The sequence below is a fragment of the Octopus bimaculoides genome, chromosome 3 (assembly GCF_046866305.1).
Source record: "Octopus bimaculoides isolate indiv1 chromosome 3, ASM4686630v1, whole genome shotgun sequence".
Classification (NCBI taxonomy): domain Eukaryota; kingdom Metazoa; phylum Mollusca; class Cephalopoda; order Octopoda; family Octopodidae; genus Octopus; species Octopus bimaculoides.
Genome location: NC_142930.1, coordinates 74,534,885 through 74,551,341, shown reverse-complemented (window position 1 = coordinate 74,551,341; position 16,457 = coordinate 74,534,885). Strand labels below are relative to the sequence as shown.

Sequence of the window (16,457 nt, the reverse complement as noted above, 5' to 3'; positions counted from 1 at the left end):
TTTGGGTGGTTTTGCCTGTCAGTGTAGGCCTGTCTCTTATCATCCAACAGTGCCAGTACAACCTTGTCATTGTCATCAAACCAGTCCTGATGAAGTTTTTCCTTACACACACACACACACACACACACACACACACATGGTGGACCCTCCTATCCACCATATGTGTGTGTAAAACGTTTAAAAAAATAAATACAAAACCTGTTACATAAAGTGTTTTTTTTTCATAGTTCTAATATTAATTTGAATATGTTGTCTTACTTTTCAGACTCCACCTCTCTCTTCTACACCTAAGTCATGTGTAACCTCTTCACCAGTTTTCAGGTAAATACTATGCACATCATATATATATATATATATATATATATATATATATAGTTATTGTTATACTTGGGCATGGTCATATTTTGCCAGTTAAGCACAAGCACTGCATGTTTGATCTTTATTTCAGCTTTATTATTATTGAGTGAGAGAGCAGTGCATGCCATCAAAGTGACACTGGGGTAAAATATACGAAGCCCATTATACCCATCATGACTACCCGTCTGATAAGGGTACACCAAGCACATGCATCACAACCATATGTGCACGACATGGTGATCTCATATCAAGATGAACAGTGCATGACCTCGCAGGTGGGGCCCAGTTAGAATTTTCTTCAGGTCGAGTAGCCCATTCCGCTCAAAAGGTCCCTGAATAAGGTTTGTTTAAGGATGTTGAGCAAAACACCCATGTTTCCAAAGGTGAATTATTCAAACCCCAAAGACTTCCTCTCAACACATGGCTATGATGCTTCCCCACTACTTCTGCTCATGATCAGATATGCACATATTGTCAGCCACCAAGGGACATGCTCAACTGGTTAACCTCAAGCAACTGATAAGCAAATCTGTGGTATTAAGCAGAATATTTGCTGTAGTCCATCTTTTTATACCAAGACAAAACAATGTACATGATAACACTTCCAATCAGTTAAGATCAGAAGCCATGAGAGCCACTGCCTGGTACTGCATCAGGGCATTCAGAAGCCATGAGAGCCGTATTCTGTGACCTCTTGTTTCACTTAGTCCATTTTGTCTTTCTCTGAACTAAGGTGAATAAAAGGAGACACGTAGGATAAAGAGTCTTTGAAGCGGTCATAGGATGTGTGAGGAAAAATCATTGACAAAGAAACAAAAATAATAATAATAAAGCATAAGTAAAGCTCAAACATATAGTGCTTGTGTTTAACTGGCAAAAAATGACCATCCCCAAGTATAACAATATCTGTTTCAACACATAATTTCACATCAAGAATCTTGCAAAACAAATACATATACTTATCCTAATACCTTCTAATGAGCTCTACACAAAAATGTTACTGGAGAAAATGATAGACCTTATAAGGCACATAAGATGTAAGGTTTTTGTCTATGATCAAAGCACACCACCCTCTGAGGCCAATACATACAGTATCAAGTCTCGGAAGTTCCCACCTAGAATCAAGGAACTCAAGGCCTTTAAAGCAGACCTACTGTGCATAATACCCAGGTTGAAATTCCGTAAATCCTTTTCCCCTTTTCAAAGCAAACTTCATGAAGATATACAAAAAATAAGAAACTTTAACAGGTCCTTAATCTTCTCGGATAAGACTAAGAGCTTATACATCATCATCATCATCATCGTTTAACGTCCGCTTTCCATGCTAGCATGGGTTGGACAACTTGACTGAGGACTGGTGAAACCGGATGGCAACACCAGGCTCCAATCTAAATTTGGCAGAGTTTCTACAGCTGGATCCCTTCCTAACGCCGATAGATACATATGCTTACGATAGGCTTTTAAATGATTCAGTCACACAAAAATACAGATATGCTTCCCAACACACTTACAATAACATTAACTGTGAGGCTAAACAGATAGCAGTTGACCTTGGTATAGCAGACAGAGTAAAGATCTTGGCCAAGAGAAATGCCTTTATAACTTTGAAAGACCACAAGCAAAAGTTTGCCTCTAACTCCAAATGCCGCTTGTTCAACCCAGCCAAGTCCAAGATCGATCAGGTGAGTAAGTATATACTGAGGAAATTAATGACAACATAAGAAGATACATGAGCCTCCCTCTATGGCACAGCACCTATGAGGTAACCTCATGGTTTATTGCCAACTAGGACAGAGGCAGGGCTAGATTTACATAGTTCGACATTGTCGACCTTTATCCATCTATTTCTAAAGAGTTATTGTTGAAAGCACTTTCCTTTGCCAAGGGCTTAACAGATGTTAGTGATAGTGATGTTAGAGTTATCATGCATGCCAGGAAGACGGTGCTGTTCAGCAAAGATTCGACTTGGGTCAAGCAATCTAACCCCAAGGACTCCTTTGATATAGCTATGGGAGCATATGACAGTGCCAATGTCTGTGATCTTATCAGACTGTACATCCTGGACATCTTAAAGAAGAGGTTTCCTTTGGTCCTCTTCAACTTCTACAGAGATGATGCCCTAGCCATCTCTAGAGGAGCCAACAGCTAATTAGCACCTCAGGCTCAAAGGGTCTCAAGATCACCATTGAGATTAATCTCACTACAGTAGACTTCTTAAATGTTACTTTAGATCTGGGCTCTGGTACATACAGGCCCTATCACAAGCCAACTGAGAGACTGTCTTATATTATTAGCTCAGCCTCCTGCCACCCTCCTATAGTTTTCAAGAACCTAGTGAAAGGTGTAAGCAAGAGGATCTCAAATTTATCCTCGAGCCAAGATATCTTCGACGCCACTGCCTCCTACTACAATGAGGTACTGGTATTGAGTGGGTTTAAGACTGCATCTCTTACATGCCTGGCCCTAGCACCCGGACAAGGAAGTGCCGCAGAAATGTCGTTTGGTTTGGTCCACCCTTCTCGCTCAACGTCAAGGCTTGTGTGGGAAAGATTTTCCTTAGATTGATGGACAAACGTTTCACACACACATAGATACAAGCATTTATTTAACAAGCACAACCTAAGAGTCTCCTTTAGTTGTGCACCTAACATAAAAAACATTTTAACAAGTACCCACAATACAAAGGAGGCAGGTTGCTCTTGTAAGGTATATAATAACTGTTCAGTAGGAGTCTGATGTAAGGGTGAAGGGGTCATTTATGATGCTACGGTGATACCTAGACTTGCTATCCGCATTAACAGTAATGTACCATCCAACAACAATATGAATAGACTAACCAGATCTCATGCCAGTACGATTGCCACGCCCAGAGATAATAACCAGTCTGGGACCAGCATCATAGAGGGCATCACCAACAACCCCGGTACCACCACCACAGATAATGAACAAACCATAGACACAGAATGACCAGGCTTGCAACATATGTTACCACTAGTACAATCGCCACACCTAGAGATGATGACCAATCCAGGATAAGTGAGATGGAGGGAATATCCGGCATTTCCAGTACCACCACTACAGATGATGACCAAATAATTATCTTTGATACTGATGGGATGACTGGCCCTGCACCATATGTTACCAGGGGTGCCAATATGGCCTCATTCCATGCTTGTAAATTTATTGGATCTGTCAGTACTTCTTTCAGATGATATTTTCTTAACCTTCAGTTATCCTTCAGAGTCCTAGAAAGACAGTTTGTTACATCCCTGGCCCGCCATGTGTAGCACCTCAAAGATCAAGGGAACCTGTGTGATATCAGGTGGAAAATAATTATCATCCAGGCCCATATATTAATGGAAGTGGCCATTGCAAGATCTGTATTGTGGAGAGAGCCAAAATTCTTAAGGACTATATGAAACCATGTGCATTAAATAGTCTTAAAATGTGTTTTCTTAATGTGTCCACTTCAAGTGTTACCTACTGGAAAATTGGATCACCCAGTTTGCTGGTTAGGCCTTTTTGGGGTCTATAAGGGTTGTTTTATCCTCTGGTTCAGAGGAGACAACCCGTCCCCATTAACATTTTTTGTTAAGATGTATTTCTCGATTTCTGAGTGCTTCCTCATGTCTGCGACGTAGAAATTAAAAATTTTTGTCTTTATATAGTTTGATGAGCTGTCCACAAGACTTTAGCTTTGTGGATACAAAATCTTAGGTAACTCTATGTCCTAGATATAAAATTTTTTGTTGTAACAATTACTGTTCTATTCTTTAGAGTGTGCTTCTTTTCTGATATATGTTTTATTAATTAACTATATATATATATATATATATATATATATATATATATATATATATATATATCTATATATATATATATATATATAGTTAATTAATACGGATTATATATATATATATATATATATATATATATAGAATCCGTCAACAACAGTGTAAGAGGGTAAAGACACCTTTCGGTCATGAATGACTATGAGATTGCACCTAGAAAATTATTCTCTGAGGCACAAGTTCGGACAAGGTTGTTTTTTGTGGCAGGCCAGCAATCGCCCATGCATACTGGTTTCTCCTTTCCATGCCACCAATGTTATCCAAGGGAAAGGCAAAGGCCAATACTGCTTGGCACTAGTGATGTTGCAACTCATTTCTACAGCTGAATGAAGTGGAGCTTGCTCAAGAACACAACATACAGCCCAGTCCAGAAATCAAACTCACTACCTCATGATTGTGAGCCCAATGCTCTAACCACTGAGCTGTGAGCCTTCACATGGGCAGTGTATTTCATTAAAATTATGTCATGAAAGAATTAAGTCTTCTTGTATTACCAGTTTAAATCTGTTAATATTGCTAAATCCATTTTCCATCAACTTTTCTTTTAATCTTAACCTTCACAACCTCATTTTGCTTGCTAACAAGATTAACAATTATGTGAAAGTTTTATTTGTTTTGGTTTTAACAATGTTCCTTTATTTTCAATACCAGTGTTGCAGGCAAGAAGAACTTTCATGTGTCATATGCTAAAAGTCCACTGTTCAAGACACAAGGTCAACTTACTCCAAGGACAGATCAGTTGTACTGCTTTGTAGAAGGAGTTGGGGTAAGCTTCACATGTTTTCTATCTACTCATCTCAACTTCTTCATTGTAACAGCCTTTTCAGATTTTCTTTTTGTAATAATTACAATTAATCTCAATTTCTCTAATGATATAATTGTATTCTATTTCTTTTTGTTTATATATATATTAAAAAAAAAATTATATTGCATTTTATGAATAATTGCATGTTTTCTCCAACCAATGGGCCAATCTCTGGTTTGCTGAATTTACAATGGCAAGGATGACAGACTGGGTAGAACAAATACCATACAGAATTTTAGTTTGAAAACATTAATTTATGAAACTTTTTTGCTGGTTTACATTGGTAAAAGTATGCACAAATACATGCACATGTGTGTTGTGTGGTTAAAAAGCTTGCTTTCCAACCATGTTGTCTTAGATTCAGCCCCAGTGTATGGCATCTTAGGCAGGTATCTTCTACTATAATCCCAGACCAATGAAAGCCTTGTGAGTGGATTTGGGAGACAGAAACTGAAAGAAGCTTGTTATGTATGTATGTGTGTGCGCACACACCTGTGTATGTGATTCAACATGCCTTTGTCATTCTTGCCTCTAGAATTGCAATGAAACAGTGATTGGTGTGTTGGAAACCTGTAACAAAAGACATTTGTTGATAATAAAATGTGATATAAAGTAAAAATACAAAATATCAAACTATGTTTTATCTTTCATTCATTTTACTATATTCTATATTGCTCTTATACTCTGTTCTGTTTCTCTCTTCTCATGCTGTGTTTTTTTCCATGCTATATTCTATTTCTCTCTTCCCATGCTATATTCTATTTCTCTCTTCCCATGCTATATTCTATTCCTCTCCCACCATACTATGTTATATTTCTCTCCCACTATACTATATTTTATTTCTCTATCATTCATTTAATGTGTTGCCTCTTCCTCTTCGTACTATGTTGTGTTTCTTTCTTACCCTTCTAAATTGTATTTCTCTTCTACCATTCTATGCCCTGTTCCTCTTCTTTCACTGTATATTTTGTTTGTCCTTTACTTTACTATATCCTGATTACCCCACCTCTTCATACTATCATGTGATTCCCACATTCTCCTGTAATGAAATAAAAGGCTTAATTTATTCATTTATTTTTCATTCTAAATTTACTATGGATATTTCAGTTCTGATATTGCTGACAAAAGAATAATCATATGATACAACCAATTCTATTTAGGCTAAAATGAGCATGAGAAATTCTCTTACTTTACATCATGACTTTTTATTTTTCTATATAGTTTTTGGTAGTTATACTAGAGCTGAGGTTCAGACCTGTAGCTTTCATTATGACCCTCAAAGATATATAAATATATTTATATCAAATTACTGTTCTTTGGGCCTCCAAATTCATGTTGTAGCCTCTTTGCTTTCTGTATTTTATTAATCATTTTGTCACTTTCAAAGCAAACAACATAAGTAATAAAATTGCTTTTATTTACCTGCCAGTCTGCTGAGAAATTACGTAACATCAATGATACCATTGCTCAAAGCCGAGCTCAGAAACGTCTTCAGTTTGACAACTTAGACAATGACTCCACTAGGAACACAGCTAAAAGGCCGCGTGATGGGATGGATGCTTCTGCCAACAGGTAGGAATTCTGCATGCACATGTGTATGTGTGCACACGCACACACACACGTGCACATATGTGAATGCTATTGATGCATGCCTGACCAAATGATTAAGAATGCTTTGCAATCATGAGATCCAGGGTTCAATCCCACTGTATGTCATCTTGGGTGTGTGTCTTTTCTCATAACCTCTGATTAATGCAAGCTTTATGAGGGAAACTGTGGAGGGAGAAACTGTTGAAGCATATTGTGTGAATTGTACTCATAATTCAAAGGATTGGTTTTGTCACACAATGTATCTTGCTGCTTCTGTTTGAGGATTAAGTTAAAGGTTGAAGTGTCTGTGGGATATTCAGCCACTTCACATGCTGATTCAATGAGTTAAGCAGTCAAGCTGCTTGAACAACTGGAATACTTCATTGCTGATAACAATGAGAAGTATTTGTTTATTTTTCTCATGCTAAGATTAATACTTGTAGCAGTTGGTGAGTAATGCCTGCATATATCATCATCAACGTTTTGATGTCTACTCTTATCACTTTTATCACATAAAGTCAAGGCAAGGAGACAATAACACACACACACACACACACATGCATCATCATCATCGTCATCATTTAATATCCGTTGTCCATGCTGGCATGGGTTGGACAATTTGATCAGAGCTGGCAAGCTGGGGAGCTGCACCAAATTCCTGTCTGATTTGGCATGGTTTCTGTGGACGGATGCCCTTCCTAAGCCAACCACTTTGCAGAGCATGCTGGGCACTTTTATGTGGCACCGCATGGGCACTTTTACATGGTGCCACCACAAGTGTTTTATATCACCAGAGGGACCAGTTTTAACACTTCTGCTGCGAAGTATGGGTATTCTTGAGTAGACCAGGCATCTCGGACTTTTGTCATCTCACCAGTAGTGCACTTTAGTGTTTATACACCCCACCCCTTTGTTTTGACAATATGTGACAGTCATACAAGCAGTGTCATTCATTAATAGCATTCTGCAAAAAAATGTCTGCCTGTGGGGAGGTATTATTTGCTTGCAAGCAGGCAAGGGTTGGGTAAAAGGAAGGCTGTCTGACCATAGAAAATTTGCTTCCATAAACTCTATCTGACCCATGCAAGCGTAGAGAAGTGGATGTCCTAGTTCAGTGTTGCTTTCTGCTTCTGCAACCTGAAAGCTTAGAGAATCTGTTTTTTATTTAATTGCTTTGTGTTAGAGTAAGCTGGTAGGTGGTTTAGGTTTATAAAAGCATTCTATTTGGAACAGATTTTTTTTAATTGCTGGTTGTCCTTCCTGCTTGCTGCTAGCTATTCAACTCTGATGTAGTGGTGGGACAAGCAGAGTTATGTACCCTGCCTTAAGGCTTTGGCGTACAATATATTAACACTAGAATCGTTTTGACCACTAAGCTCTCTAACATTTTTATCCCACACCCATTATTACCACATTTGAGTGTGTGTGTATGTTTGTATCCCCTTGTCTTGACATCACGTGAGTGTTGTAAAAAAGTGTCACTGTCATATAAGAAATATTATTTCCAATATTCTGGAAGAACATGTCTGGCCATGAGAGAAATATTATCTAGCTTGGAAACAGGTGAGGGTTGGCAACAGGAAGGGCGTCTGACCAGAAAATCTACATGGAAATCTTACCTAACTTGGAAACAAGTAAGGGCACCTGGCTATGAAAGTCTGTATGGAAAAGTCTGTATGTTGTTATGTCACTGCTGCTGCTGCCAACCACTGTTTAGGATGAAGAAATATAAAAGAAGACATCATTAGATTAGTCTGGTGGAAAAGGCTGTGCTCATGGCTTTTGCTGGCTCTCAAAGATTGGTGTGGTTGCTGTTCAGTTTTGGGCCTAGAGGGGTGGACACAATATCAGTAATGAAAGGAGGAGTGACAAATAAGTTGGAAATGTCTGAGTGTGTAGGCGTCATGAGTCTGACAAATCCTGGGGAGCAAGTGCCACTGTAGTTATGGCATAAAAAAATAATGGAATGAGAAGCCAGAGATTGAAGTGTGTTGATGAGTGACTTCATACAAACCAAGTTATGTAATTTTTCCTTTAATGCAGTGTAGGATGTTTGTATGTGTAGTAACAACCATTGCAGATGTTGAGTTATATTCTGTAGTGGATCTTACCTGAGTTTTGTAGAGGGTTAGTAACTGTTAAGATCTGAAATATTTCCTGCCCAGTTTTTGTGATACAGACTTGGCTAAGATGAAGAGCATGAAGATCTGTTGAGCATCAAACAATGCCTTGTGTTATTTAGTTACATTCTGGCTTTAAAATAATGATGAACCTATTGTATACAGTTCCCAGGTGCACTACAACTCATAGAAAAAGTAGCCAAAACTGCTTGAACAGTACATAGAATATGCACAGGTAGTGAACAGTGAATAAGTCATTAAAAAAAAAAACAAGGTTAGGGGGCATCAGGTGTACTGTTGGTGTATTTTAGGAAGTATGGAAGTTTTGAAGGATGTAGTGTCTTGACGGCTAAGAGCTGATGCTGGTAGTTTATTCCATGCTTCAGCAATTCCTGCTAGGTAAAATAATTAACCAAACAATAGTTGTTGTGTTTCAATTAAATTAACTGAACTTTCCTACAAAATTTGCGATCTTATGGTTATGTTGGAAATCATTATTGTCAGTTATTATAATTGTTATGGTAGCTAACTGGTGGAATCATTAAAGCACCAGAAAAATAAGTTCAAATTTGCTTTTTGTCCTTTTGGAGTTGATAAAATGGAATATCAGTTAAATATTGGGGTTAATGTAATTGACTAATCTCCTTCCTCAAAATTGCTGGGTTTGCACCCAAATCAGAGACCACTGTTATTAATATTATTATATTAGGGCAGTGGAATGATAGAAGCATTAGAGTGTAGGACAAAGTATCTTGCAGTATTTCTTCCAGCACTTTACATTCCTAGTTCAAATCCTGCTGAGGTCGATAAAATAGCGTACCAGTCAAGTCTTGGGCTTGCCTCCTTCCAAATTTGCTTTTCATACTTCCTGGGTTGATGAAATAACATACCAGTCAAATCTTGGAGTTGAAATAATTCACTATTCTCCACCATCACCCTCACAGATTTCAGGCCTTGTGCCTATGTTAAATACATTATTGTTGTTATAAGTTCTGTATTGGTCAAAGCAGCATATTAATATCACAAAAATCTAGCAACAACATGTCTCCTTAACACTTTGGAAGTTATCCAGTTGTGGCTGTGTGGTTAAGTAGCTTGGTTCCTAACTATGAGGTCTTGGGTTCAGTCTCACTGCATGGCACCTTGGGCAAGTGTCTTCTTCTATACCTCTGGTCCAATCAAAGTATTGTGAGTGGATTTGGTGGACAGAAACTAAGGGAGACCTGCCATATATGTGTATGCTCTAGTCTAGACATCACATGATGGTTGTAAATGAGCTTCATTGTCATACAAGCGAGGTTGTTTCCTGTCTTTTGTGGAAAACATGTTTAACTATGGGAAATATTACCTTGCTTGGAAACAGGTGAGGGTTGGTGACAGGATGGGTACCAGGCTGTTGAAAAGCTACCTTGATAAATTCTGTTGGCTCCATGCAAGCATGGAAAAGCAGATGTTAAATGACTTGCCAGTTTCTTAAACTCCTATTTTGCTGCTGTTTCCTCTGTTCCTGGGATAACTTTCATTTGCATATCTCAAACTTTTCTTAGTTCTCTGAACATATTCTTTATTATTGCTGTTGTTACCATTTCTCCTTTTCCTCTAGATCTGAAACCAATACCTGGAAAGACCCTTCTTTTAAACCCCCAACCCCAGTCAGCTCAAGAGTCTGTACCACACCAGCAAAGGAGGTATGTATGGCATAGAGAGATTGTTAACTGTTAAAATAATCATATTTTTTCTTATATTTAATACTAATTATATATTTTAATGATGAGTCTATAATTTTTAATAATAGTATCAACTTTTAATGATAATTACTGTTTCTTTTAACCCTTTAGAATTTAGACCAGTCATATGTGGCCAAAATATTTGACCTATTTTATGTTCAAACCATCCAGATCCAGCCTCTCACATCTGCCCTACAATGTCATTCTAACAATAAACAATCACATCATTGAAATCTTGAAGCCACAAGATAATGCATGACTCATTCAAAACAATGTGAATAAATAAGCATTACATTTGACTTTAATCTGAATGCTAAAGTGTTAATAATTACATTTTGTTTTTAATGATAATTTTGTTTCTGTATTTGGTTTGCAAGCTTCTTAATGTGAAATGTGTTGAAACAGATTTCATTGTAACTTGGAAGGGTCATTTTGCCAATAACAAACACACACACTAGTTCTGTTTCACTTCTTTTATTAATATTAATCAACTTGTTAACCATTTAATCATTTTATTAATCAATTGACTAATCATTCAGTCAATTAATCAATCAGTCAGCTAGATTCATTATAGTCATTTTGTTGCCATTTGTGACCTCATCAATGATATTTTCTCTGTCATAGAGAAGGCATGAATGATGAAAGTACACTGATGAACCAAGCTGATGACTGAACTGTTGACTAATAATAATAAGAGAGGTGCATGATTATATTATTGTCTTATTGATAATTATTTTGTTCTCCCCTTCAAGAGAAATTCTTAAATGTTGTTAAATTTTTCTTGTATATTGTTTTTAAAGTCTGCTGAAAAGAAAGAACAATCATCTCCAATGTCACGTTATATGTCATCAGCTCTGAAGAAGACACAGCGCTTTCTGCAATTTGATGACATTCAACCTGCTTCTGAAAAGTGAGTTGTACTTACCGATTATTTTTGAATATGAACTCTGAATATGTAAACATATAGGGAGTTTGCCTCTGTAGTCCATTTATCACCTCTGTGACAGAGAGAGAGAGGGTTTGAGTATCAAGTAGCATTCTAGATTCCAGTTGGTTCTTTTTTTTTTTTTTTTTTTTTTTTTTTGTACTTGATTTATTCATGTGCAATTGGAATAAACCACGCTGGTTTAGTTATGTCCACTTTTGCGATTTTAACTGAATATCATGCTGAAACAGCTTATCAAGCAGACAGTCATGAATAATCAGGGGTTCTTTAACTTTGCTGAGGACATGACAACATCCTTGATGCTGGTGCCTTGATAACATGTACCTAGTACATTCTGTAAAGTGCCTATGATAGGAAGGGCATTCAACCAGAGAAACCTGTCAGAAATGGAATGTGCTAGCGAACCATGGCCCCAATCTGTCTAGGAGAGCATAAATTCCAAATAAGAACTAACTTGGCCCTTGACAACTCTCATTCACTTTGTGCCACCTTGGTAAAGAAGATGCAAAATGATGATGATGGAATAAGCTTTTATATTTATAACATATAAATATGTTATAAATCCCAAGTATTAACACTTTATTTCTAGGCTGAATCTTCATACTTTAATTCTATATTCAGAAATATAAATTTCTAATTTTATGTTGGTGTAAAATTTTATTGGAATAAATATTGTCCAATTAAAATTCATTCTAGCATAAGAAGTAAGAAGTTTGCTTCCCAACCACATAGTTCCAGGTTCAGTCCCTCTTCCTCGGCCAACCAAACTTTTGTGAGTGGATTTGGTGGATAGAAACTGAAAGAAGTCCATTGTATATATATATATATATGTGTGTGTGTGTGTGTATTTTTTTCTTTTTCTTTTGAGCCTGGTACTTATTCTATTGGCTTCTTTTTGACAAACTGCTAATAATCCGAATGTTAAAGGGTTTGGGACACTCTTTTGCTCTTCATCAGTTGTTTTTGTTTAACATGGTAGCTAATTATAAATACTTACCCATCTTATCAAGCAGTGTTAACATTAGAATAAAAGGATGAAAATGAAAATATTAAAATGTTCTCCCCTGCTGGTAAAAATGTTACTTAAATAGCCATATGGAGCCTGTTCCTTGTCATTAATTCCAAAATAACTATTTTCAGTGAAGTTAACAACTCGGCTGATAGTCGACCTGGGTCTTTGGCAGTGGACAGTTCTCAAAAAGAAAGAAAAGAAAACACAATGGAGAAATGATTGTTGCTCTTTAAAGTTTGGTGCTGTAAACTGACAAATGGATATTTTCAGCTGTAAGTTATTGTTTGTTGGAAATTTTATTGGATAACTGAGATGTGTAGTTGTAATTTAGTGCCTTGATAGGTAAGGTTATTTTTGCTTTGGTTTAGAAATAAAGTTTCCTACTTTGAATCTAGTCTAGGACGATGTATATATCTAGGAATAAGATACTTGTTGATGATTGAAATTAACCTGATTGAAATATAATGGATATCAATATTGTATATATACATTTCAGATATGATTTAATTTGTAGGGATATAGAAATATGGAAAAAGAAATACTTAATAAAAAACAGAAAACTGGAACAGAGTTGTGCTTACGTGTTTGAAAGTGTTCCCCTCACAAAGGATTACAAAAAAGTTTAGTTCCACGCACAAAATTATAGAATCTGGAAGATTATATAAGATCTAACAACACGTACTAGTGAGTGAAATGGAAAAACTCCAATGAGAATTAATGAAAGTGCAGTAACTTCAATTTTCAATACCTACAAAATACCAAAATATATTTATCGGACGAGATGACAAAGGACCGAGATACCTGGTGCCTTGCTGTACTTAAGATCCATTCCCCATAGCAGAAGCATGAAGTCTACTCCCACTAGTGAAGAGGATTGGCCTACAAGAGTCTTGTGCCAGTGCCACATGAAAAAACATTAATGTCAGTACCATGTAAAACTGCTCAAGCTGGTGCCATGTTAAAAGCACCTAGCACACTGCAAAGTGGCTGGCATTAGGAAGGGCATCTAGCTGTAGAAACCAAGCCAAATCAGACTGGAGTCTGGTGAAGCTCTCTGCCTTGCTAACTCTGGTCAAACTGTCCAACCCATGCCAGTGTAGGAAACGGACATTAAAGGATGATGATGTTTAAAACCGTATTCATAAGATGGAATAAATCATGAGATATATATATTCTGATTTCTCTTTAACATGGTAGTAACTCTAGTAGGTAGTAACTCTATAAGATGTACCCGGTGCAAGCTATGGACACATAAGAGGTGCAGCAACATCAAAGGCAGGTTAACTAGCAAGTTAGTTTTTGTTTGTGGCAGATGTTCAGGTGCAATAAAGACTGCAAACAAACAGGAAACAACTTCTATCTCATTCCAGGGTGAAAAACTAGAGGTAGTCGATAGCTTCCGCTATCTGGGCGACCAAGTTAGTAGTGGGGGTGGGTGCGCTGAAAGTGTAGCTGCTAGAATAAGAATAGCCTGGGCAAAGTTTAGAGAGCTCTTACCCCTGCTGGCGACAAAGGGACTCTCACTCAGAGTAAAAGGCAGACTGTATGACGCATGCGTACGAACAACCATGCTACATGGCAGTGAAACATGGGCTGTAACTGCTGAGGACATACGTAAGCTCGCAAGGAATGAAGCCAGTATGCTCCGTTGGATGTGTAATGTCAATGTGAATACCCGTCAGAGTGTAAGTATCTTGAGAGAAAAGCTGAACATTAGAAGCATCAGTTGTGGCGTGCAAGAGAGATGATTGCGCTGGTATGGACATGTGGTGAGAATGGAGGAGGATAGCTGCGTGAAAAAGTGCCACACCCTAACAGTTGAGGGAACCCGTGGAAGAGGTAGGCCCAGGAAGACCTGGGCTGAGGTGGTGAGGCAAGACCTACGTACATTGGGCCTCACCGAGGCGATGACTACGGACCGAGACCTTTGGAAATGTGCTGTGCGTGAGAAGACCCGGCAAGCCAAGTAAGATCGTTGCCAGTGCCCCTGGACTGGTTCTTGTGCGGGTGGCACATGAGATGCACCATTTTGAGCATGGCCGTTGCCAGTACCGCCTGACTGGCTCCTGTAGGATTTTCAAGCGAGATCGTTGCCAGTGCCCCTGGACTGGCTTGTGCGGGTGGCACATAAAAGACACCATTTCGAGCGTGGCCGTTTTCGTGCGGGTGACACGTAAAAGCACCCACTACACTCTCTGAGTGGTTGGCGTTAGGAAGGGCATCCAGCTGTAGAAACTCTGCCAAATCAGACTGGAGCCTGGTGTTGCCATCCGGTTTCACCAGTCCTCAGTCAAATCGTCCAACCCATGCTAGCATGGAAAGCGGACGTTAAACGATGATGATGATGGTGTAGTTATTCAACATTGAAGTTACTGCACTTTCAGTAATTCTCATTGGAGTTGTTCCAATTTGCTCACTAGTATGTGTTGTCAGATCTTCCATAATCTTTCAGATGCTATAATTTTGTTGTTGTTGGGGTGGGGCTAAATTTTTCTGTAATCCTTCGTCAAAAACGGGCCTGTTCTTTACTATTTTGAGATTGCTAGAAATAAATGATAGAGAACTGAATGAAAGGAGAAAGAAAGAAAAATTTCTATTTTACTTTATTGAATTTAATAGATTTGTATGTCAGTATAATCCAGCTTATAATATTCTATCTTTAATTGCAGCTCCTGTTATAAAACTTGAAGTATTTTGTGACCATCGATGCTGCTTACTTCTGTAAACTATCTTCCATTTGGTAAACCAGGCCGTTTTAGCAGCAAACTTTAATTCTATCTCTTAGAAGCCCTCTTCTGCTTTTTCAGTTTCCAATAGCCTAGTGACATTTCTCTGTTGTGCTCTTGTTAACATTCCAGCATAAACTTGCTATTTTTTCTGCTAACTCTGTTCTGAGTGGATTACTCTTTGAACGCTGCTGGAGAATATCTGAACAGAAAAAAATCTATTAAGCAAATCTTATTTGATTGAATCAAGCAAACAGAAGCAAAGCATCACTTGATATAAACTCTAATACGTTGAATGGTTTGGAAATGACAAATTTTAGAATATATCACACTTGCCACAAATTCAATTTGTTGAAACAATGTTAAAACTGATAATTTATTTTAGATGACAATGAAATGATAATATTATTATTATTAATAATAATAATAATGATGATGATGATGATGCTGATAGCTGTAGTGTGATCATTATTGTGAACATGGTTAGAGATGAATTCAGAAACTAAATGGTGCTTTTGAAATTGAAAAATTGATTGAAAATTTTAATTATTATTTTAAATATATAATTAACAATTTTAAATGTGGACAACAAGTTAAAATGAGTTGAGAGGAAATGTGTCTTATATATGTGATTTTTTTTTTTTGGATGTGTAACAGTTGTTTTAAAAAAAACTTAGCTGCCCTTTGTTACGATGTCAGTTTTCTAACACCAATTTAGTTATGAAGAAAGTTAAAAATTCACTTCATTAAAATGACATTCACAAAGCTTCTGTATTATTTATTGCAAAATTCTGTATATGTTAGTGAGGAAGATCTGGACTCCAGAATAAATTTTCTTTTAATATATTATATTTAAGTATATTAAATGTCTAAATATCTGTTTCATTTATTGGTGTTTCTTATTTTATCTTATGATTATTATTTTTACAGAGTGAAAATAAATAGATATAATGCTCTCTCAAATGTATTATACCAGTACACTTCTCTTTGTTTCAAGTATAAACATTTTTACAATGTTCAATCCTAGGTTAACCAACAAGAAACTAAAATTATTGTTTTTTATCTCCAGCTCTCTTACTTTAAATCTTATTTGCTGGTAATATTGTATTTTGAAAGTAGATGAAGATCAATCAATCAATCATAGTATTTGTCTGAGATTTTACTTTTCTCTTGTGTTAAACATTGTTGAAATATGCCACAGTAAATGTTTCCAAACATTTACTTCAATCATGTATATTTTGTTTTCTTTTACTCACTGTTCAGGTGCTGTTCAGCAGAACGCATCAAACGTATTTGCTTCTTATGTGTAAACTTTATATGATT

General features: G+C 37.0%; 1 protein-coding gene across 6 annotated transcripts in view; it reads left to right on the top strand.

Annotated features, from left to right (window-relative positions):
- LOC106877521 (retinoblastoma-associated protein) overlaps positions 1-16,021 on the top strand; it is an 85,945-nt gene extending 69,924 nt beyond the window's left edge. For all 6 annotated transcript variants that reach the window (XM_052966334.2, XM_052966330.2, XM_089349228.1 and 3 more), the window contains exons 25-31: positions 266-321; positions 4,860-4,974; positions 6,443-6,585; positions 10,327-10,411; positions 11,251-11,360; positions 12,537-12,680; positions 15,078-16,021. In XM_052966334.2, the coding sequence (XP_052822294.1) occupies positions 266-321; positions 4,860-4,974; positions 6,443-6,585; positions 10,327-10,411; positions 11,251-11,360; positions 12,537-12,627 (600 nt within the window). In that variant the 3' untranslated portion in view covers positions 12,628-12,680; positions 15,078-16,021. The remainder of the gene's footprint in view (positions 1-265; positions 322-4,859; positions 4,975-6,442; positions 6,586-10,326; positions 10,412-11,250; positions 11,361-12,536; positions 12,681-15,077) is intronic.
- The last annotated feature ends 436 nt before the right edge of the window (positions 16,022-16,457 follow it).